The sequence below is a fragment of the Chroicocephalus ridibundus genome, chromosome 9, assembly GCF_963924245.1.
Source record: "Chroicocephalus ridibundus chromosome 9, bChrRid1.1, whole genome shotgun sequence".
Taxonomy (NCBI): Eukaryota; Metazoa; Chordata; class Aves; order Charadriiformes; family Laridae; genus Chroicocephalus; species Chroicocephalus ridibundus.
In genome coordinates, this window is record NC_086292.1 from 1042193 (window position 1) to 1066590 (window position 24398).

Sequence of the window (24398 nt, forward strand, 5' to 3'; positions counted from 1 at the left end):
TTTATTTCATTAAATCTATTGAAGTTATTAGAGTCAGACCTTAGTGATAATTTGCTTCCCTCCCTCATCTAATATCTTTATCGTGGTCACATTCCCCAGGCTCGAAGTGCTACGACAATACAGTTAATGACGAGTAATGAACTGGAAAGGTACTGCCCGTTAGCAGTGCAGCAACATGGTTAATGAATACCCACCTCTGGCTGATGACAAAGGAGATCTTTGAAATTCAAACAGAAAAAGGTGGGGAGAAAAGAGGCACTGGGTAAAATGAGCGGATACGGAGTGTTTGGCTCCCGGGAGAGGCAGTACTCACGCGTCCCTGCTCAAAACTCTCCACTTGAGACGTCTGCGTTGCTGCTCATTATTTAAGGGTTTAGGCAGAGCAGGAGGCACAAGGAGGAGTTTCCAGGAGAGTCTGTTGCTCAGGTTTGCTGCGTGGTCTGCAGATATTAAATACATTTAATATTTCCCATGCCGTCAGCAGCAGCCCGCCCTTCCTGCCCGTCTCCCAGGCGAATCACAAGGGAACGCGCTTGCACCGTCTCTCTTTCCTCCAAGCTGCGATAACCTGCCCCGTTAGTTTGTTCCTGCCTCGTTTGTCTGTGAACTCCTATTGCCCCATGTCCATAGCAACCCCCTCCTGCCTCTCCGATCCCGACAGCTCTGGTCTGACTACGGTTTTTACTCGAGGCAATAATTATTATATTCTTACTATATACTCCTATATTATTAGTATATATTATATTATTATTACTATATATTACAATATATTACTAAAATTAATTATTATAGTACTACATTCTTAGTTAACTTAGTTAAAGTACCCTGTTAAAATAGCTTCAATGTTTTCCAGTAGCCAAAAAGGAAAAGAAATGAGGAATAAAGCTAAAAATGCAAATATTTTTCAGTTTAGCTAAGTGCAGAATTAAAACATTCTTTTATATAAAGAAAAGGCTTTTAATCACTACATGTAGATGATAATCGAGGGAAGCATGGCTCAAGCGGTTGCAAGAACAAAACACATAGATTCTTCTCCCTTTTTTGGTAGCCTCTCTTGCTACCAAACTCTTCTTTGCTGGGTTGAAAGTGGCCTATTTATTTTTTTGCAAGTCCTGGCTGCACCAGGGGACGGGAGGGGGGGCCACAGGAGGGGACCAGAGGGTGGACACACCAGGAGATGAAAGAGAGCAATCCCGAGACCTGAGCAGAGGGCTTTGGAGCACGCTGGGAGGAAAACACAACACTCTTGGGGCACACTGGAGGAAAAACAGGGGTTCCTGATGCAACCAGCAGGTAGATGGCGGGGGGGGTGTGCGTGCTCTGGTTTGGCTGAAGGACTGAGGGCTCTGGGCAGCACCAAAAGCTGAGCAATGGGCTGTACCGCACACCCACGGGGAGCAGAGCGGCCCCAAGGGGATCCCGGGGTGACAAGACACCAACCAGAGGGATGTGGGGGGCACTGGAGGGCAAATGGGGCAGCTCCATTTTTCTCCAGGCACCCTCAGATCACCCCCCCGTGGTCCCTGTGTCCCTCCACATGTCCCCTCTCACCATCTCCATTCCCCTCCCCACCTGTCTCTGGGATGACGGGCACCACCTCCCACAGCTCTTGAGAAACATCCACAGTCGCACTGGCTTTTGAACAGCAATTCCTGGAGTTCTCAAAAGCAACGGGCACAGCCCGGCAGAAGAAAGGACGGGCATCGCTGCTACAGCCCTAGAGCCTGGTGGGATGGGACTTGGCATTGACTTTTTCATATTAATTTCTTGCATCTTCTGCCATCGTGTGGCCAGTGAAAGAATGAATGACGAGAAGTCAACGGAGATGCATTGGTTTACTGCTCCTCGCGTTTATTCCACCTTTGAAGGGTAATACAGACTTATTCTCAAGTTCATGATTGCTTGAAATATATATTTTGTGAAGCTGACCACTTTATAAATCATTGGTTTGAAGACCTGATTTCTCAGTTTTGGAAAATGTGTTAAACACATGGATTGGATCCCCAGAGCAGTGGGAAGGAGAAGGAAACAGTTCATCATTTATTGGCTGGAAGGATTGAAAAAGCTCGATTACAAAACCTGATCCGGTATCATTACAGCAAACGGAACCTGTTCCATAACACGGCACAACAAAGGCCTGTAGCAGGCAGGCGGCAACTGCCAAGAAGCCCTGTTCCTTCAAACAAAGTTTTGATGCTCACAAGCCCCTTTGGAAGAAGCGGGGAGAGGTGGAGCACGGGATTACACGCAGCCCTCCCCACTCCACATCTTATTGTTGGGGTGGCTGGATTCATTTCAATAATACCTATGAGGGAACGTGGTTCTTTGACATTCACGGTGAACAATTTTCCCCCAAACAGATCACACAATCACCTCGAGGAGTGTTGGCTTGGAGTTGGCTCAGAAGAGGAGGCTGGTGGCTGAAGAGCACAGCCCTTGGCAGAAAGGCACCTGTGTCACGACAACCTGTGATGGAAACACCTTGGCCGGTTCTCCCTTGTGCTAGCCAGAGTCCCCCACGCTCCAGCTCAGGGTAGCGGCACATTTTCAGCTTGCAGCTGATAAAGATGGAGGTCCCCTGAGCAGGGGCAGGTAAAGCTGATCTCACTGACTAAGGGAAGGTTTCCACACGAGCTAAGCACTTTTCCCTCATCGCCTGGGGGCACAAGGAGGGAAAAAGAGCTCAGGAAATCCTTAATACCCTCGAATAATTTGAAAGAGAGCTCCACTGCCCAAGGGCATCAAATACTGATCAGGGTCCTTCGTCAACCAACACAAAGACTGTTTTGTGGCACCAGCTCCTGCCCCATGCTCCAGCCCACAGCTTCTCCCAGAAGCACTGGGTGAAACCAAGCCCACAGCATGTGAGCGGGGCTGTGCGAGGGACAGCAAACGTAACCGCCGTGGTTTGCTACTTCAACGTGACTAACGAAGATTTGTAAAACTTCGCATCTAAGTTGTACTGGTGTAACCTGCACCTAAGGGCAACCTACAAACGAAACGCCTGACAAAGAGTAACAGAACGTACGCTGCAGGCTGCTCAGGGAATCCACTGGCTCAGCCTAGAGGAAAATTCAGGTTCCTGCCTGTGCCTGAGGCTGCTGTTCACAGGCCCTGGGAGACGTACCCAACAGAAGCCAGCTCACTTCACGCTTGTATTACCTGCGCCACTGCTCCTGCGTCACCTCCTCACACATCCCCTGATCAACAGCTTCCTGCCAAGCCTTCGCTCAGAAACCCCTTTCAACTCCTGATCACCGCAGCGACGGCTCACCGCAGACGCAAAATACTGTGAGAGACAGCATCAGGCAGCTCAGTCCACATGAAGAGAAGCTTTCAAGGGTGTCTCTTAGCACTGGGATCTATATATTCAGTATTTAGGTTAAACAAAGGCAGCAAGTTTAGCATATACGCATCTGCGCTGCACTTGTACCTTGGACACGAGAACATCTTGCTTGCACAGGAAAGCTGGGAGTGAGAGGGACCAGCCCTGTTTTAAGGTCCAGTCAGAGGAGTGAATGCCGCCGAAGATGTGGAAGAATGAAAAATAAACAAATGCTAAAGTCCCCTCCTGGTTCTAAAATTCCAATGTTTCTAATAATGATAGGATTTGCCTTTGTTCCTTGCACTACGGCCCTTCAATGTGCCAGACTCTGGTCTATCCTGCAGCTGCCAGGAGCTGAAAGGCACCTCTGGATTCATCACCTTCATAGGCAGGGGAATCTGGTCAGGGAAAAAAAGGTCAGCCTCATCGAGCAGCCAGTGTAAAGATGCCCTAACACAAATTCCTTCTTCAGAAAAGGGGAAGGAGCAGGCAGAGTAGGAAATTTGTCAGCAAGTACTGCAGCTGCTGCGTCTTTGCCCTTGATACAAGCACAGTGCAACAGGCAGAAAGAACACAAGCATTACGTTACTGGAACTCAGGGAAACGTGAGCAATACATCCCTCGTCTAACAGTCATCTCTCCTTCCCAACATGCAGATCTTGCTACTTTCCCCATTCCCTCTAACCTAAACCTTTTCAGAAACACCCTAACTACACCAGGTTCTCTTTCCAGGCCATCCCTCAGGCAGCACGGCTCCCATCAGTGACTGTTATGGGGTACACAGTGTATTCAAGAGTAGTCACTGAAACACGCCAACAGCCCTCACTTTGAGTAGTGGCATTTTCATTATATAGGCACCGAGACTTTCATTTCTCTAGACAGGTTAAAGTCCAGGCTGAGGTGAGACAAGACCCCCACGATTTCCATTCTGCTCTGCTAAAAAAAAAAATAAAATCCAAACCTAGAATGTCCAGCTGACAAAAAGGCTGAACAACAGGGAAAAATACAAAGATTTAAAATCCTGAAGGCACTTGATTGGAGGACCACTTCACATCAGTAGGTGCTGGAGAACTTCCCGGGGTGCGATTAACCCTGACTCAGCAGAGCTGTGACAGACTGGCTGGCTGGAAAGCCCAGGCTGGGCGCACAGACAGCAAGAGCTGACCATGCTGGAAGGCAGAACACGGTCCCATAAAGCTCCCGTAACCTTTGGCTTCCACCTGCTCCCTCTCCTGAACAGGCTCCGAGAACTGCTTGAAAAGGGTGGAGGTGTCTGAGGTACGTGCAACATCTTCCTCATGGTGAAGCACCCGCACGGCGGTGCTGGAGGTCGGACTGCCTCTCCGCGGAGGGTGCTCTGGGCTAAGCCTGCAGTCCCAGTAAGCGTGCGGTGTTCAGCACGTCATCTCGCGTCAGGTAGCAGCCACAGAGCTGGCGGTACCCTGTGAACGCTTCCCGGCCGTGCAGGACGCGCCAGTTATCTATGAACAGTGCCTGCAGGGGAAGAGGAAAGGTGTCAGAGGAAGGTCAGCCACCGCAGCCAAGGCCAGGATCCTCTGACAGGACAGGTCCCGGAGCCAAAGATCCCTCGAGACTGGAAGAGCAAGTAAGGGTATGGCACAGTGGGCATGACCCTTCCTGTTCAACTCTGTCAGATGCACATGAGACTACAGCCAGCTGTTTTGTGTGATCCAGCACAGCTGTTTTATCTGAAGCCAGCAGTTCTGCTCTGCTGCTAACCACAAGTTAAAACACGACAGCTAGCAAAGCACAGAAATACATTCTGAGCCGCTTCTTTGCCCTTCTACCGGAGAGGTTGGGCAATAGTTCACCAGCAACAGAAAGTGGCCATTTTCAGCCTCTGTGGTGTCACTTCCCCCCAGGCATCCTTGGGAAGAGAGAGGTGTAGGGGCTCTGATATGATCATCTTTTCTGCCTTACCTGGAAGCTCATATTCTTTCAGGACAGTAGGAACACATACAACAGATATTACAACACTGTAACACAGGCCACCTTAAAACAGCTGTAAGGAGGAAAACTGCAGCATATGGAGCTTGCCTGGAGCATTTACCTTAGTGGCAACAAGCGTGCACATCCAAAGGAGCGCCCTGCCTCCCTCCCTGTACCAAACACACAAGCCTCCCAACTCCAAGTCCTACCTTGCCCGGCTTCAGTTTGACCCACAGTTCATTTTCTGGTCTCCTGAGCTCTGTGGTGAGTGTGCGGTGAGCAGCGTACCAGCGATGCACAACATCATAAGGCACGGTGTTGATGACAGCACGATCGTAGTTATTGTACCTAGAAGTAAAGAAGAGCTACGAGACTGCCCACATGGCTCCAGGAGCACAGCCAAGAATTTCCAAAGGGATTCCTGTAGGATTAGTCAGTATTTAGGGGAGGTTAGAGAGATGACTAGGGAGGTTATGCTGCAAGTGCAGGATTTTCAGGAGACTACACAACCCTGGGAGCAAGGAGGTGGTTACTGTCAAGTGTAAAACTGTTCTTGCTGGTTTTCCATGGAAGGATGCGCCACTGCAATGGGCAGGACTGAGGGTTGTGCAGAGTCAGTGGGAAGCAGAAGCAGTGCTGGACATCCTCCTGCACTCAGACAGTTTCAGAAAGCAGCCCAAATTTCCTTTGGAAGGGGACCAGTCTGCGCTCTCCCTGTTCCCTATAGGCCAGGCTAGCTTCTAGAGGCTTTTTCAGGGAAGGGCTGAATTCTACTGCCTCTCAAATTAAATGAGATGAGGGCACAGGGCTGAAGGGATGATGACAGGAGTGAAAAATCAGAGCTCAGCACTGACACTCATCTTTGTATTGGTGGTTCTGACACTTCCGATAAAGCAGCAGTGTGCAGCCCAGGAGGAAATGCACAGTGTTTCTGTGGTTTCACCCCACCCCTCAAACATACGTTGGTTTTCAGTTTACAATATCTTCTGGAACACCACTACCATCTGCCACAATCCCCTCTCCTCCCCATAAGCAAGAGACCTCATGTTGACGTTACCTGATCAGATAAAGCTCGTTGTTCCAGGGATAGACATTGAGAACCGGCCCAACTCCGATCATGTGGTTGTGACAGTCTCCCACGTTCTCAACATACTCGTGCTTCAGGGGCACCTTGCTGAGGAGCTCGAACTGATCAGGGGCTTGCCGGAGAACCTGCTCTGCCGCGTAGAAACCATCCACCAGCAGCGTCCGCCCACCCGTGCCCTCGTGCTTCAGGCAGTGAAACACTTGGATGCTGCATGGGCAAAAGAATCAAGAATTAAAGTACACCAAGAGCACAGGAGAAAAGACCTTGGCTGCCCGCCCCATGGACAGACAGCATTGCTCTTGGACCCAGTCAGATGTCAATGGATGCATCACCCTTCTCACTTCACTAAGACCTGCCAAGGAATGGAGACAGACCAGCAAGAAATGGCTGTACCTGCCGTTTCTTTAGGCCCAATCTCAGACATTTGGCTTTCCGAGAAGGTGGTTAACTGCTTACATGGCCTCCCAGATCAAGTGACATGAGTCTGGGAGACTTCAAGTGGTGTAGGATCAGGCCTGTGTCACCCAAAGTCCATCCAGGCAGTAGGATGTAGAGGTTCAAAAGCATAAAACCAACTTCTCTAGAATATTTCAGAACAAGAGGACAGTTAAAGAAATGCTGGTTGTACTGTTGAGGTCTCCAGGAAAGACAAGGGGAGTCCAGGGTGACTCTAATTCAATGGTCTCCCACAAACAGTCAAGAGACGTCCCTCAACATCCTTAAAGACCCTTTGGAAAGCCTGGAGCAGAGAAGCTTACCTACAGGGACATCCCCTCCCCAGTGGGAAGCCATCCAACTCAGCTTCTGTCCTTCTATTCCATCTCTGAAGCTTCTCCTTCCCTTCATCCAAGCAAGGCAGGCATTGTACAAATTGGTTAGGAACAAATACTCAGGAGCTGCCTCGAGCCACCTACTCCCAATTTTCAGTGTACAAACTTCACTTGATAAAAAATTAATTGCGACCTTCTGGGAAAGCCTTTATCTCCTGATCTCCCTTCAGGGCCTCTTAACCCAGTCCCACAGCAAGTGATGTGGCAGGAGCTCCCCGCTCCACCCTCACCTTTTCACCTGGGTGCTCCAACCTCCCCTCTACCCACAACAGGTTCAGGATCATTTTACAAAGTCAGTCCACCAGCACTGGAGCAAAGGACACACTGTGCCTCAAAGGCACCCGCCGCCTCCTGCGGCTCGGGGCACTGAGAAAGCCTCTTCTAAGGGCAGGCTCTACGGGTACAGTCTTTCCCATCGCTTGGGGAGTTTCTATCCTCTACCCTTTGCAATAATTTAACTTGAGACTTGTCAGATTTGGTTGATTTCAGCAAAGCAGTGGGGGAAAGCAGACATTCAAATGAACACATCTTTCTTGAAAAACACCCCATTTCATTTAGAAGCAGGTCAAAGACTGTTTCAAGTGATTTGGAAGCAAGTCTGAAACAGTCTGGGAAGAAGGGATTTCTGGCAGAGATGGGGGCTCAGGAAAGCCAGAAATTCATGTTTTTCCTGCACAACTATGGTTTTGCAGGATTGCAAGCACTAATGGTTAGCCCCGCTAAATTAGCCCATGCTGTCGTTTGATACACTTCAGTTGGCTGCAGATGCGAATACGCCTACCTGAAGGGAACCCTTCCAAGTGGAAAAGAAAGGTATAAAAATAGCTAACGAGCACTATAGTTCTGGCACCAAGCAGTTTAATCAAAGCTCTTTTGTAGGCTGAAGTTCTGATTACTAATTACTTGATTTGATTTTAGGGAAGATTTTGTGAGCTCCTAACACAAGTCAGCCAAGCAGGTAACACTGTGCAGGTCACGAAAGTACACGGGTTCTGCAGGCAGCTGTTCACCAAAACCAGGGAAGCCAACTAGATCTGGCTTGAAGCATGTGGCAGGACCCATGCTTTATGCATATACTCCTAGCCCCACAGAGCACGACAAAATCCACTTTGCTCCTGACACTGAGCTGCTTCAGAACAAACATCACCACCCAAAATCTTCCTGCCTGGCTGGGCAGAGAACAGTGCTGAGGGTGCCGCTGGGGTAACTCTACCTTCCCTGGTCTGAAGGGCTGCTCCGAAATCCACATTTGTCCCACCAGATCTCACCCCTTAGTCCCCCTCTGCTTCCACAGCTCTGCACCACGGGCCTTTCCCATTAAGATGTTCAGCAAGTCAACTGCCTCACTTGGGAAGGGCTAATCCTGCCCCAGGGCAGGAGGCGTGGACTGGATGACTCCTCTTTGTAGCCCTAGTTCCCCAGGAGATCACAGCACTTCCATCAGCTCTCCCCCAGGCTGTTTCCCGATGATTCCCTTCTTGACTGAGATGAAAGCGGACAAAAAAAAAAAAGCTAGAAATTAAGCCTAAATCTCTTGCACTTCACTGTGAACCACGACCAGGGCTGCTGCCTTTCTTTCTCCAGCTGTGTGTAAAACTCACAGCCCAGAGGCTGTACCAGAACAGCAGTTTGCAAACCAGCATTTGGGAAACAATGCTGTAGCTACAAACAGCTTCTAAAAAGCACAGACGGGTGCGAATGTCGAAGGGCTGGGGAAGCCTGGTTTCTGGCTACCCACAGGGCTCCACCACTGTGCCAAAATGCAAACCCCAACCTGTTTGAACCGAGGCAGAGTCACTGCACAGAGCATACGTGAGCACAGCACGTACCGCTCGCGGCTTGGGAGGGTAGAGGCAGTGGCTGCAGGCTGTGCCAAGGCTGTTCTCCCTCCTTCCCTGGAGGCTACCGCTAACAGGGCTCAGCCAGCGAGAGAGAGGTGCTCATGTGGGCGAGGAGGGCTTGCTCCAGGCCAGCAGGATCAAGTCAAAGTGAACTTCTGCAGCAGCTTTGTCCAACAGCTGGTAAGGGACACTTGCGGCAGGAGCTGAGCCTTGCCAAAGATACCCAAAAGACAAATCAGGTCAACTGCTCATTTCCGGGAGGCTGAATGCTGTGTGTCACTTTTGACACCGAGGAGGGTGATTTCAGAAGAGACTGTCAGATAAGCTTCAGGGTAGCACAGAAGTGATTACAGCACTGAGCCTTCTTTGTGGCTACAAGACTACTTGAACCACAGCGTACCACACAGCAGCCAGTTATCTAACAGTCAAACCCTTCATCGCCTGCATTCTGGAAGACGTAGAAGTTTCAACCATAGGAAAAAGTATGTACAGACTATCCCACTCCACAGGGATCAGACAGGCCCCAGAACTGCTGTGTGACTAGCAGAAGTACATCCCAGTGGCAGCACTGGAGACAACGAAGCCTGTGCTGATAGAAACGGCATCACTGAGAATCGCTCCTGCCACTGTGTGTCTGTGAAGCAGCACAAGCACTTACCCGCAGGGTTCCTGGAAGTAGGTTGTGTCTGTGTGACGATCCAGAGCCAGCTTCGTGTAGGCTGTGTCTCCCCGAGAGAAGTCAGAGGTAAAGTACCACATTCTGCCATAAATGGTCTCCCTGCAAAAGAGGCAGGCAGTTACCACAGTGCTGCGGGGACCAGCGTGGTGGTAGAGCAGACCCTCTCTTGCATTTGAGGTTACTCCCCTCCATCCTATGTACTGAGTAAATTAAAGCAAAACAACTTAACAAAATTCACATTGTCCAGAGATGGGGCTTCTAATACCTCCTCTAGTATTGAGTTTCACTATTTCCTCCCCAAAAGACTGATGGCAATGAGTCTTGCTTCCCCTCCACAAATACAGATCTTTCCACACCAAACATCAGCCAAATCAAGGAAGCCACTGAGCAACACGAGGAGGTGCCAAAGCGCAGCCAGCCCTTGCCTGTACCACCGCAGGGTTGCCCAATAATCCCATTTCTTGTTCTTAGGATCCTGCATTTTCCCCCGCCTCCCCCCGACAAAATGCATGGACGGGAAGAGACAAAAGGCAACGACAAACAGTACTCAGGGGGTACAGGGTGAGGGTACCCGGAGAAAAAAGTTGGCTGGTTATTCCTTGGAGCACCTCATTTCTATTTGGAATGACTATTCATTAAAAGAAGTCCCTCCTCCTCCAGTGGCCCAAGGCAAGTTAAACTGTTTCTGCAGCTTAGATAAAACTTGCAGCTCAAACCCCAGCTTGCCACGCTGCTGGTGTGTTTTAAACACAGAAGAAACATTTCTCAATATTTTTCTTTAGGGAGAGCTACAAAAGGTTTCTGCTCTCCCTGGCTCCCAGGGCCAGGGCTGCCCTCCTAACCTTTCAAGTCATAACAGGAAATGTCTCTCTTTGCAAAGCTCAAGTCTTCCCAGACAGGCAACTTCCTTCAGTCACTCCTCTGTGCGCAGTCCCACTGTCACAAAAGTCATCACATGCTCCCGAGGCAGCTCCACAACCTGGTGACTCCAGGCTCCCCCCTAAATAGAGTGCACTGGGGGATCTGAAATATTCCACCTCAGTTCAAGTGGACTGCCCAGGGACTGCAGAAGAGCCAGACCTTTTGTTTGCAAACCAGGCTGCACTGCACAACACATAGGGATAAGACAGCAGCACCTTTCCAAACGAAAGTAAAATTACAGTCTGCCCTTCACAGCTCCTCTCCAAAGCTGTCAGTGGCCTTCCCAGGGCAGCCCTAGTTACCTGATTAAGCTGATCCTTTCCGCTAAGATTTCTGTGTCCTCTTTGGTGGGAGTGACATTATCTACGAAAGCAATCCCGTATAACAAGAAGTTTTGCAGGAACTCCTTCAGCCCCTCGTCTGTCTCCAGGAAACTCCGGCAGTCGACGGATGGGACCTGGGCTTGGCGGTAGATTTCTGCGTTCCAGAGAATGCGCGGGTGCATGACCTGCTGCTTCTGCCCCTCGTAGCTGTTCTTCACCAGCCACTCCAGCCCATACCGCGTCACGTGCCCGTCCGGCCCTTCAACAAGGGAGAAGAGTCACAGTCACCACAATTGCACTGAACAGCCCGAGATTGTGGTCAGTGCAACCATCAGCCTAGGACAGTCCTCACTCTTTTAATTTTGTTTGGTGACAGATTCTTTGCACCCTGATGCCACCCAAAATATTATCTGCTTAAGGCCACCAGTCCTAAAAGCATTGCCCCTGCTGCAACAACTCCAAATTCAGAGCTAAGTGTTTCAACTTCAGCGGTTTTGTTTTCTATTGACAGGACTCCAAGGAGAAGTAAAGCACTGAAATCAAGCCCATAAATAAAGGTAAGCTACAACAAAAGGAAGCAAGCAGCTGGGAAGCTGAGGAGAAAGCTGAGGAGAAAGGACAGAAGATGTGAATTCTGATCAGGGACACCAGCTCAAATAGGACAGGGTAAGAAAAAGAAAACAACCGTTTCTTGACCAATCTGTTCACTATCTGCATTGCTGCTGTGTTCAAACAAACCAGTAGAATACCCAGACCCTGAAGATACACACTTCTCTACCCAAAAAGGGCTGGGGGGAGAAGGGGAGGAAAGACAGACACAAATTTAAGATTAAGGCATGTTTACAGTAACAGCACTGCTCAGATGAGCAGTGTTTAAGTTCTGCTTACAGCTAAATCTCTTCCCAAAACAGCTACTGATTTAGAGATAAGGCTGCCCTCTCGCAGCAAACCTAAGGGTGGGATTCATCCACAAGGCTCCCTCTGAGCAGGGCTGGTGGTCCATAAAACACACAGGGTACAGTCACTTTGCCACTTACACGTGAGGAAGAGCGTGGTCTCATCCACTCGGACAGCCTTGGGTTTGATTCCCAGGTCCACACTAGCCGTGTCCAAGCTGCGCTGGTTCGTCTTGGCATTGTAGCAGGAAGCTGAGCGGCAATGGTCCCGCAGCCAGACAAAATCGAAGCGCATCAGGGTGTTCGCATACCTGAGCTCTGCAAAGAAGGTCAGGCTTGAATGACGCATCGGCGCGAGCAGTGAGAAAAAACAAAGCCAAGAACTGAAGCCGAGAGCCCACAAGTTATGATCCTACTCATAGGGGATGCAGAGGCTGTGAGACTTAGCACCTCTGTACATAAATTAAGCTAGCTCGTCATACGATGAAGACCACGCAGAATATCTTCATAGAAAGCCTGGCTCTTGCCATGGTCTCCCTTCTTACCAAGTCTACAGGCAATCTCATCCCGCAACAGGAAGGAGCACAGCTAATGAACATGCTGGCCACACACTTACCTCTATCGTCTCTCTTCAACAATGGTACATTCGGAGCTGTACAGCAGCTGCTGTACGAAACATAGTTGTAGTCCCCAGCACAGGAATACAGGTAAGAGTCAACCAAATAATCACACCAACATCCAAACATTACAGACAACATCACCACCTCGACGCAAAGCCTTGATATCCATTTAGCATCACAATAAAGCTTCTCCTGCTTGTTCCATCCTGGGACAGCTTAGGAATACTCAAAGCCCTTCTGAAGGGGGTCAGAGCCAGCAGAGGCAACAGGAGAGCATTTCCCGCTCTAGCCCTACTCAGTTTTGAAATCCAAGTATCCGAGGTCATTTTGCAGTGGGAAAACAATATCCTTTCTTGGGGTCACTATGTTGGATAAAGTGCTGAACAATTCCCTTTGGTTACAAGTGAGTCAGAGCACCAACTAGCCTCAGCAGACATCATCCAGGCAGACAGGCGCTGGAGAAACCAAACAGGCCGTGGGGAAACATGTGCCTCAGTTACCAAAAATCAGCATTAGACAGCATTTACAACTGGCTCGCTGCGTCACCTTCCATTAAGACACACTCTTCTTGCTTTTTGACTAAGCAGTCTCACAGTGAGGTACACTTTGCATCAAAAAAGGCTTTTGTGCCCCGCTGGCTCCTGCTGCTCATAGAATTGTCTAGGTTGGAAGGGACCTTTAAGATCACCCAGTCCAGCCATTCACCTAACACTGCCATAAACCACCACAAAACCATGTGCCTCAGCACCACATCTGCCCATCTTTTAAATACCTCCAGGGACGGTGATTCCATCACTTCCCTGGGCAGCCTGTTCCAATGTTTGATAACCCTTTCCATCCAGCCACACAGATAGGCTGCTTGCAAACCTGCTCCAACAACTGCGTTTCACCATCAGTGTTTTAAGGAAAACCGGCACAAGTCGGGGCTAGGGAGCAGGGCACACACCAAACCAGCCATCCTGATTGAAGTCAGAGCCTGGAGCATTACACAGAAGACAAGTGACTGACAGGGCAAGGCTCAGACGCAGTTATTGTTCAGGAATCCCTTGATTTGATTTCCAATTTAGCATCATTTTGTTTGTCATAAAAGACTTACTACCAGCAGACAAACCTGCTCCTGCCTTTGGGAATTCCCAAAGGGAACACGAAACACAGACACCAGCGTGCATCCCTCTAACACAGGCCATTTCAGAAAAAAACCCAAAAATCACTCCCAGGGAACGAGGTCAGGAAAGTCTCACTCCTTTCCCCAAACCAACTCAAAAGCAGATACACACGCACCCAACACACCTACCTAGATGGTCACCGTGTAACTGCCAGGCACACTTGAGGGACTCTGGGGCCGTGTGATGCCAGCGAGCTGCAGCAGCAGGGACGGTCCTTCTGTCACAGGGCAGCCACAGCGAGCTATGTCGAGTGCTTCCCCTCAGCTGGTACGGCACCTTGAAGAGCCACGCCAGCCTCCTGCACCACATCCTGAGCAGCCAGGAGAGAGAGAAAGAACAAGGTGACTCAGTTGTGCTACTGCATCACATCCCGGTGTGGATCTCTGTGCTCGTATGCCAGCACCGTAAGCACTTCTCGGAAAGCTGGTATTGTCCTGCACAATTCAGTCTACTAACAACGAGGCAAGTGAGAACTAGCCCACTGAGGAGGAAGAAAAGAAGAGGGTACAGTGACCGGCAGCCTGGCCAGAGGAGCAAGTCACCTCCCAGGCACCATTTGGACATGAAAAACAACTAAACACAGAGTTTGGAGAGTCTGGTATTAAACGCCTTCACTGTGAAGTCCAAGTACCAGCGTCACTTTTGCATTCTCCCAGTGACAAGGCAACCAGGCATGCTGCCAAGCTTTTTCCAGTGCCTACAATCTACGCTTATTGTTAACAACACACAACAGACTACGCAACAACCTCCATGAAATTGAGTGCTTTACCCTTGCTTAGACCAGCTGCAGCAGATACTTCTGCAGACATCACCAACACCCTGGAGGAGGACCATGAAGTTGCACGTGAAAACTGGCTGCCCTCAAAAAATGCATGTAATGGAAGCAACAGGGAATTAACTATTAGGGGATCAATGAATTTTTTAAACAAACAAGCTGATCCAATCCACACACATCAGCTGGAAACAGAAGGAGGAGAGACGAGGGTGTCTTGCTTATTTTGTGACAACCATAAGCAACAGCAGAAAACAGTCCCGAGAAGAAACCACTGAGATCCTAGGATTTACCAGGCAAAGCCATTCCAGAAGAGGCAGCTGTGTGTTCAATGCTCTTGTGCAAAACACTGGCAAAACCTCATCTGCTGCAGGTCTTGTCCCCTCTCCAGCCTTCCCAGTTTGCATCACCATTCCTGGAGAGAACTAGAGTGATCAAGGAAGCAGAGAAAAGTGACCTTGGGTAGAGAAGCAAGAACTAGAGGAAGCAGTAAGCCAGCCACTTCTAAAAAAAGTACGCAAAACAACAAGGAGGAAGAAAATCTCTGTTTCCCATGAAGGACACAGCTGGCACAGAAGAGAAACCAGCTGTGGTTAACCTTGGGCCAGAGATTAGAAGGTGATTTCTAAGAGGGAGATTTGTAACAACTCTTCAATACAAAGAGTGAAGCCTGTGAAACGCTTTATCGATGTTGACTGAGCTGCAACATCCTGAAAGGCTCCAGCATCCTCACTACAGACAGAGAAACTGGGGCACCAGAGAACTTGCACAGCCTGAGCCAGAGTTACCGGGCATCTGAACACACACGAGAACACTCACTTTTCCCTTTGGTGGTCTCCAGCCAGAATATGAGTTTTTGTAGAAATGCCAATGCTAAGTTCTGGAAGAATGCTTTTCAACCCACCCCAGCTTTGAAAATTTAGTATAGGAAAAAGAATTAGCCAACTTTAATACACAAACTTCATAACTAAGTGAAGAAAATCCGCAGCTATAGAAAACCAGGAGCTGATTACAATGTTTAGTGGCTTTACAAAGCCTAGAGAAATGATTTAACCTCCTGAACCAAGCACTCCAACTCACAAAGCTGAAGACTATTCTTTGAGACACACAGGACAGAAGACTCTGTCCAGGTTGGCTTTTGGACACGAAGGATATCCACTAACCCAACAGAGGGGGGAAAAAAGACGCAAGCTTGTTTGCACACGCCTGATATCGCCTCACACAGGACCCAAAACTGATAGGAAAAGCTCATCTACAAATCCATTTAGAAAGTGGCCTCTGCCTGGGGCAGCTCCAGCCGTAGTTATCTCTTTCTGCACGTGTTCCTTTTATCTTGGCCTCTTCAATATCAAAACTTACCAGCGAATAAACACAGGTAATGGAAAGTGACCCAGATATTTAATCTAATCAATGAGACCTCTTGCTTCTCTGCTGTTCTTGCTGGAAGCAGACACCACACAGTTCACAGAGAAGCCTTAAATTAAATCTTTCTGAGATATACTAAGTCTAAGAGGAGATGGAAGTAAAAAAATCGATATGATTAGACAGGATTTACATTTTGCCTTTGTGTTTGTTTAATCAGAACTAACAGCTCTCTCCTGGCTGGAATTAATTACATGAACAGCTAACTCCTTCCCCCAGTCCTCCTGTTTACCTGACCTTTACGCTTCTCATCTTTACGTTGTCCAGACCACACGCAGCTCACCTGGGCAACAGCGAAAGGCAGCAGCTGAGAGATTCCCAGACAAAATTTCCCTTGAAATTCAAACAGAAAGGGCAGGAGGGAGAAGACGTTAAACTACCCTATGCATAAACGCAAGTGGACTTTGAGAAGGGAGAGGTGTTCAATTACCAAGTCTGCCCTGCCACCCAAGCGAGACAAAATCCCGTGCGGACATTAAATATGCATATCTTCTGCATGGCTCACCATCCAAGAGTCCACCGCAGGGTGGATGAAAAATAGGAGCATGCATGGAACCCATGCTAGAAGTGACAGGGTGAGCAGGAGGAACAGAGCTGTGGGTGCTGGAGGGAAAGACAGAAAACTCAAATATACTGTAATTTGAGGAACTGCTGTAAGTCTCTTGAGAGAAAAGACAAGAGAGACACTGTGAAAGGAGGAGGAAGGAAGAGTGGGCCTCACGAGGGGCTGGTCCGTCCAGGAGACTTCCCGCCTGGCCCCTCAGCACTTTGTCTCACTGCTGACACAGGCAGCATTTGAAGTAACTAATACTGGGGGTTAAGCTCTTTGATAAAAAGCCACAATTACCGTTTTGAGCAAAGAAAAATACCAAGCTGGAAAAATAAGTAACCAAATAGTTTCAGCAATGAAAACATGTATGGAAGGAGAAATCACACAAAATCTGTGGTCTTTAGCCAGCCTTCAGCCAAAACCTTCCAGTAACACGGTGACACTGGCCTGCTGGCATTAGGGAAGCCACTCTGATGCCCTGGCTGCTGATGCCGTGATCAGACCTGTTTCAGCACTCTGTGACAGTGTGTCCAGCCTGTTTTTCAAGCTCATTTGGCATCTGAAAACAATTATCTGTTTTCCATTAAGCATTTCCAAACATTCAGTTGCTTACACTCACACATCCTTTTTCGTTGCTAGAAGCATCCAGCTAAAGCAAAGGTTTCTGCTCATAAGAAACAGGAAAATTTCAGTAGCGCAACAAGGCTTACACTTCAAAAAGAGAGAGAAAGTGAAAATAAATTGTTTTTCAAGGCAGCCTGAGACATACTGTCTGTGAATCTCAGACAGGGCACGCATCCTGCTGGCCTCTTGGCTACATATGGCTCGTATAAACTGACATTTCTATCCACTTCGGAAGACGTACCCCAACACCACACAGAGCCACTGCTTGAGCGAAGGTAGCACAGATAGAAAAAGTAGCGCTGCAAAGGCTGAGACAGGGCTGCTGCCTTGAGGGGGCTCTGCCAGAACCAGATGAGCCCAAAGTACACTAACCTGGTGACATACACCCTGCTGTGGCAGGCCAAGCCCGCTGGGATGGCTGGCATCTCAGACACTAGATTGCCAGCAGAGTTAAAGGTTTAACAGCCCGAGGTGACCCAGCTTACCTATTAATTACAAAAGAAACAAAAGGCAGATTGGCTGCCCCTGCTGAGAAAGGCTCCTGCCCCCCCGCAGCCCACGCTGCTGCAGCAGACAACTCTATTAGATCTCAGCTGTCAGGAATCAGATTCCCCTTCCAGCCCTGCCCCGCAAGGGATTTCAATTAAATTAAGGAGCTAATAAAGACATCCCAGACACTGCCGGCTTCACAGCTACTTCATTTTCCTAGAAGTAAAGGTAATTATCTGCTCACCCCACATTTAACACCAACCACCTGACTCCAGACCCCCCTTCCCATAACCTTATTGCAGTCTCCTCTCTGCAGTTTCTTCATCTATCTCAAGCAAAACCCTTTCAGGCTGCCCAGCTTAGCAGAAAAAAAGCTCTAATTCTTTTTTCCAGCAAAGCAGCCAGCCCTCGTGGTGTGTCTCCCCCACAGGGATACTTATTGCAGTAAACTCTTATTATTAAATCACTTCATTCACCCGTTCTGGGTCCTGCCCTGGCAGAGAGGGGCCAGGCAGCTCTCCTGGGCAGGGAGGGGTTGTCTTTTACCAAGGAAGGGGAGACAACAGCTCTGCCCAAGAGCTGCCCTTGGCTGCAAGCTTTCATTCACAGACTAACGGGATCTGACCTCTTAATCCCTGCTGACCTCTGGGTCACAAAATGTTCATAGAACAGTTTGGGTGGGAAGGGACCTTAAAGGCCACCCAGTGGCACCCCCTGCCCTGGGCAGGGACACCTCCCACCAGCCCAGGTTGCTCCAAGCCCCAGCCAACCTGGCCTTGAACCCCTCCAGGGATGGGGCAGCCACAGCTTCTCTGGGCAACCTGGCCCAGGGGCTCACCCCCCTCACAGCAAAGAGTTTCTTCCTCAGATCTCATCTCAATCTCCCCTCTTTCAGTGGAAAACCCTTCTCCCTTGTCCCATGGCTCCCCTCCCTGCTCCAGAGTCCCTCCCCAGCTTTCCTGGAGCCCCTTTAGGGACTGGAAGGTCTCCCTGGGGCATTCTCTTCTCCAGGCTGAGCCCCCCCAGCTCTCTCAGCCTGTCCCCACGGGAGACAGCAACGTGGGACAGTTCACGTTACCTGGGACCGTGCGAGCAGGGGGCTGAGGTGGGGGAAAAGATGGAGCGAGGCTTCAAGAGGGGCTTGGGATGTTAAACGAATTAGACGGTCTCTGCTGATGGCCACGGCACTTCTCTGCTCCCTTCTCCTGGTCCCTGCACCCACCAGACCAAGAACACTGCTGGAAAGCCTTTACACATTTACTGCCGCACGAACATCAGGACGCCGATGCTACCCGAGAAGCCAATGGCTCTTAAATCCGGGCCTCGCTGACCTTTTAAAGACAAAAATAAAATAAAAAAAAAAAAGTAACAACCACGTTACAAACTGCAACTTTGAGCTCCGGGGTCCCTCAGCTGAGGCGGCCCAAGAGCAGCCCCCGCACCACCACCGCCCGTCCCGGCAGCGCACGGCGGGCCCCGGGAGGGAGGGACGGACCCCAGTGAGTGCCAGGCCCGACCCACGCCGCCAGGCCCGGGACCGGAGCCGGGCTCTCCCTCAGGCCCCGACCCACCTCGGCAGCTCCTCCTGCGCGGCGTTCCCGGTCCCCGAGGCCGCGAGGGAGCAGCGAGGCCGGGCCGGGGAGCGGCGGCGGAGCCGGAGCCGCCTCAGGCGGCGTCAAACGGCGGCGGGGCCGCGGCGGGTCCGCCCCGGGGCGGGGCCGGGTCACAGAGCGCGGGCGGGCCCGGCTAGAGCGCCGCCCGCCATAGAGACAGGCCGGCGGGGGTGGGGTAGAGCGCCCGCACCATAGAGACGGTACGGGATGATGAGGGGACAGGGGCGGAACGGGCCGGGCCAACGCCGCCCTCCGCGGGAGAGGGGCAAAGCACGGCCTGCATCGGGCGGCAACGGGAAACGCTGCCGTGAGCGGTTCCAGCGGCTGTAAAGAGCTGGGAGGCCGCCGTATAGAGCGCCGCATACACCATAGAGACCCAGCAGGGCAGCTAGAGCACCGCACACACACCATAGAGACCTAGCTGGGCGGTTAGAGCGCCGCAGCGAGAGCCGGTGTCCTGAGAGCGTGGAGACGGCGGGAGCGGCGGAAAGTCGCTGCGCACAGGGAGTGTCTGTGGAGAGGGTCCCGCCGGCCAGCAGGCGGGGCGGCGAAGAGGCGTATTACTGCTTTAACCGTGGAGCTCCCCGGGGCGGGGGAGACCATAGAGAGTCATGCTGCAGTGTAGAACGTCGCGGGGCGTGCGTCACGGGGCGGCGCCGGGGCCTCCATGTTAATGATGGCCGCGGGCCGGGCCTGGTGGACCTGTCGGGAGATTCCAGCACCGGCCGGGGGTGGGGAGTGGGGCTCAGACACCACCTTTTGGGGTATAAAGTGCTGATTTTCATTTAAAGGCACCGTGACGCCGTCTCGCGTGCGGGGGAGGCGTGGAGCCGGGCGGCGGAGGCGGGCAGGCCGCGGGTCCGCCCGCTGGAGGGCCGTCTCGCCTCGGTGGTGGCGGCTGCCGCCTCCCCTCCGCCTCGCTGGGAGCCTGTTCCCAGCCCTGAAAATGCCCGGGGGCTTCTCCCAGCCAGGCCTGCTGGTGACCCTGCCCTGGGCAGGGGACACACACCGCGGGGCTCCTTGGGTCAGCAGCTTAGGTACCGGCTGCGTCAGGTTGTTCTCCGGCACGAAGCATCTTCAGGGCAGGATAGTGGTACCGAGCTGCCTTTGGGCACGGGGGGAGCGGGAGCACGCAGGTGGCAAGGGGTGAGACAACATGACACACGGTGGCACTGGAGCGCTGAGGGTTGGTTACGTGTGGGTGGCTTGAGTCCCTCCGTCCTATGCTTAAATGTGATGTTTCTGTAGAGGGGTCGATACCCGCCCCCCATCCTCTGCTCGTCCTATCAGCAGTTGTCTGCTGCGCCTGTGGTGCTGAGGAGAAGCCCCTCCCGACCCTGTTCCTCCCTGCGGGTGGCTGGCTGGCCCGGAGGGTGTCCCAGGATGTCCCTGACAGCTGGGGACAAGCTGTGCTGGCAGGCGGTGGGGAGGGCAGAACCTGCCGGAGCGGGCTAACCCAGCACATCGGGCACATGCTGAGCGGTGCTGAGCCCCGGCGTCCTCAGAGGTGCTGCGTGGCCGGGTGACTCTGGGATGGGGACCGCAGCCCTGGGAGCCAGCTGCCCTGGCTCACGTGCTGGCGATGGGACAGGTCGAGGTCTCAGTTCTCCCTGCCCGCTACCTGTGTAGACAAACCGCCCCAGTGGAGTGCCCAGTGCGTTTACCCAGTGTGGTATCTGTGCTGTGCTATACTTTCCACACCCAGTTTTCCAAAATTCAGGCTTTTTGAGTCCTTCCAGTTGCCCTGCCATCGCACTCCTGTGGTCTGACAAGAAGCAGAGCAGCCGCATGCTGTGATTGCCTTCGCAGCGAGGGGACGTGGTGGTGTGTCACCGCCGCTTGCTTGTTTTCCAAGAGTGTTTTTCAGGAAAGGGGTGGGGGCGGCGCCTGGAACGGGGAGAGGAGCTGGCGGGGATCTGCTGCTTCCCAAAAACTCGGTGCAGCTCCCAGGGGAGATAAACAAGTTAGTCATTCGCTGAGCTCATGGCAGAGGCATCTCAGCCTCCATGAGAATTTGTCGCGGGCCCTTCCCAGGCTGCCAGGGTGTGAGTGTGCCCCGGTGCTGGCTCCCCGGACGAGGCGATGGCTGGCCCTGTGCTCCTCGTGCTTGGGCAGCGCCCGTTGCCTGTCCCTTGGTCCTTCTGTGCGCCGCGGTCCTGGCAGGGAGCCCTGGCCCCTCTCCCACTCGCGGCACCTCTGCCACAGCCCCGGAGCCGAGCAAGGACTCGCCTGGGTGTCTGCAGGATCCAGGCGCATTCCTGATGCGAGCAAATATGAACAAATAGTGCATCAGGTGAAGGGCTACAATCAGGGGTCTGGGGGAGACTGGGGGGCTCTGAGGAGGGATGATCCCCCTCCCGTGGTGTCCTGGTTTGGGGTAGAACAGCCAATTTCCAGTAATTTTAGTGGCTGGGCTGGCCACGAAATGAATGACACGTGGTGTCTCTGTTTGGGACGGGCAGTGCGGCGGCATCAGGTTTCACAGTTGGTGGCTTGTGAGGTTGTGCCACCCTTCGGGGTGTGGAGCGGGGTCTCTGGAGCTCGCTGGGATTTGCCGTCCCTCTTCTGCCCCGCAGAGCTGGGTCGTGTGGGGCCGGGGCTGCCCCTCGGAGGTGCGCTGGCTGGCTGCCGTCTCTCCTGGTGTCCCCAGCACTTTGGCCATGCACCTGCCACTTGGCCCCGGCACATAGGATCTCGTGTGCTGGGAAAGAAAGTGCCTGGGAGCTTTTTGGGGATTTCCCAGGGAGAGTTGGGATCTGGGAATTTTCTACCCCCTCCCCTTCTTCTCCCCTCCTTCCTCCCGCAGCGGCTCTCACTCGCGTGCTAGTCCTGGGGTCACAAACGGTTTTAAAAAAAGCAACAGCCCACACAATGCTCTTCCCTTCTCCAACGGGTGCTGGTGACGAGATACTGCATCCGGCCCGGAGGATCCCAAATTAGCCTGGGAACGGCGCTGCCAGGCTCTGCTGACAGCTCCAGCGCTGTGGGGCTCTGAGCTCAGCAACGCATCACCACGCATGGAGGAAAACTGCTCCGCATCCTACAGATGCATCCTCTGTTGGGCTCGCTCCTTCCCCTCTGATGGGTCTTGCAAGAAACGGGTCTTTCCCTGCTTGCGGGGTCTCTTGGAGGCCACGTTGTGGGCGCTGATGTCAAGCGGAGCTCTCTGTGACGTGCAGGGCACACGTGGGTTTCTCTCTGCACGTGGCTCCTGGGCTGGCCAGGGGGATATTTCCACAGGTCAGGATAGGGAATTCACATTTTACAGGAAATGTGGCAATTTCCACAAAAGCAGCAAGAACAAAGGGCGGGCGAGCAGATGGGGGATGTTCCTGGAAATGGTTCGTAGGACAGAAATTCGGAAAAATGTCACTGCGGGTGTCGGAACTGTTTCATTTTGCTGCATGTCCAGCCTGACCTGAATGTCACCGTCCAGCCACGCTCAACCTGATGCAACCCAAGCAGCACAACTCAGTGCAACCCAACATGAGGGAGGCGGCCCAGTCCACCTCAGCCCAACACGAACGACCCAACACAACCCGACCCAACAGAAATGATCCAACACAACCCGACCCAACACGAATGACCCAACCCAATACAAATGACCCAACATAACCCAATATGAATGACCCAGCACAAACCGACCCAACAAAAATGAGCCAACACAACCCAATGTGAATGACCCAGTACGACGCAACCCAACAGTAATGACCCAATCCAACACTAATGACCCAACCCAACAGGAATGACTCAACACAAATGACCCAGCGTAACACAACCCAGCACAATCTGACCCAACACAACCCAACACAAATGATCTGATCCAATCCAACCCCACCCAACAGGAATGGCCTAACACAAACCAAGACGAATGACCCAACATAACACAACCCAACTTAACCCAACTCAATAAGAACGACACAACCCAACCTGACATGAATGATGCAACGTGCCCCAACTCAACACAGTCCAACAAAACCCATCATGGATGACACAACACAACAAGGTCAGAGGAAAATCCAGAGAACCTTTTAGAAAGGTGAGGCAGAGGAGGGTCCATGGACTGGAGCTCCAGTTGCTGACTGGTCCTGACCTATCCCTGCTGCAAGGCTGTTGTAATTAAATTTAAAGAGCAAAACAACCTCTGCCTGCCGGGACTTCCCCTCTAAACAGGCTATGAACTGGAGAAACGTGGCTGTGTGTTAGGGACCTGGGAGTCCGGGGGGATTTTCTGGTGTGTAATAAGGGGTTGAGCCTCAAGGGGTCGAGCCTCTCTGCTCCTCCTAGCACTCTCATGACACTAGGACTAAAGTCACCTCTAAACATCTGTCACTGACAGTGACTTTGGTCAGTGATTTCAAGAGGATTGAGGGAACAGAGCCCAGCAGGAGAACCTGGAGCGCGCAGCTGTGTTACGAAAGCGAGCTAAAACTGAAGCAAAGCCCCTGATGTGGATGCGATCCTGACTGCGGTGTGCGGCCGCTTGCACAGCGCCTGATCCAAGGGCCATCGGAGCCAGGGGACGTGTGCCGGGTCCCTCCGGGCACAGCAGTGTGCTGCCCATGGGGCCGCTCGTGGTGTCGCTGGCTTTGCTGCTCCGGCGTTACTTCTCCCCGAGGCCAAGCTCCCACTCCCAAGAATGCATCACGTCCCCATGGAAACACAAATGCTTATTTATTTGACTTGTTTCGGTATAATTTTTTTTTAAATTTAATTTAATTCCCATTCCCCCCCCTCTCTTTTTTTTGGTTATTTGAAGGAAGGAAGGAAGCCCAAACTCGGATGTTTGTTTGTTCTGTCCTGGCCGATGTTCCCTTGGTCGCGCTCCAGTGGCTGATAAACTGGCAGGGAACTGGAGCGTGGAGCACGGCAGAGCCTGGGAAAGGCCGGGACCCCGCTTCCCCCGGCCTGACGTCAGGGTTTCTCTCCGATTAGCTTGGCCTGGGGGCCGCGGGCTGCCAGCTGCCTCCGCTCCCTCCGCTCCCCCTCAGACAGCCAGCGCCTTTGTCACAGCTCACGGGACCTTTCTTGGTGGGACGTCTGCAAGGAGAACATCTCCCCATGATCCCTCTGCCCTGCCCTGGTGTCGTCTTCTGAGCCGCTGACCCACGGTGTGGCTGGGACCCACGGTTCACCCCTGGCTGTGGAACCATGGAGGGGGGGAACCCGCAAGGGAGTGCGAGCTGTGCTCTTCTCACAGACCTTCACCCTCTTCGTCCAGGCAGGTCCCACTAAACCACAGACATCCAGTGATGTCCGAGCCCAGTTCAGACCCCAGACGGAGGAGAAG

The 24398-nt window shown here is 52.0% G+C and overlaps 1 protein-coding gene across 3 annotated transcripts; it reads right to left on the reverse strand.

Moving 5' to 3' along the window:
• Positions 1–1055: 1055 nt before the first annotated feature.
• TMLHE (trimethyllysine hydroxylase, epsilon) lies at positions 1056–19219 on the reverse strand. 3 transcript variants are annotated; one of them, XM_063345990.1, is made up of 9 exons: positions 19067–19219; positions 18574–18826; positions 13767–13948; positions 11994–12170; positions 10936–11215; positions 9692–9811; positions 6333–6569; positions 5485–5623; positions 1056–4819 (listed from the first exon to the last, which is right to left on the reverse strand). In XM_063345990.1, exons 3-9 carry the CDS (start codon positions 13945–13947, stop codon positions 4688–4690), a joined length of 1266 nt encoding a protein of 421 aa, XP_063202060.1. In that variant the 5' UTR covers position 13948; positions 18574–18826; positions 19067–19219; the 3' UTR covers positions 1056–4687. The 3 variants fall into 3 exon arrangements, with proteins under 3 accessions (XP_063202060.1, XP_063202063.1, XP_063202061.1); XM_063345993.1 differs by lacking the exons at positions 18574–18826; positions 19067–19219 and adding an exon at positions 14704–15297 and having other exon boundaries at positions 1601–4819; XM_063345991.1 differs by lacking the exons at positions 18574–18826; positions 19067–19219 and adding an exon at positions 16116–16348 and having other exon boundaries at positions 1602–4819.
• Between the last annotated feature and the right edge of the window lie 5179 nt (positions 19220–24398).

Excerpts from the sequence above, each read along its gene's own strand:
- TMLHE (XM_063345990.1), bottom strand. The coding sequence starts at position 13,947 with ATGTGGTGCAGGAGGCTGGCGTGGCTCTTCAAGGTGCCGTACCAGCTG. Across the intron at positions 9,812-10,935 it reads GAAAGGATCAGCTTAATCAG|GGAGACCATTTATGGCAGAA; the intron begins GTAACTAGGGCT and ends CCTCTTTTGCAG. Across the intron at positions 6,570-9,691 it reads TACTTCCAGGAACCCTGCGG|CATCCAAGTGTTTCACTGCC; the intron begins GTAAGTGCTTGT and ends TTGCCCATGCAG.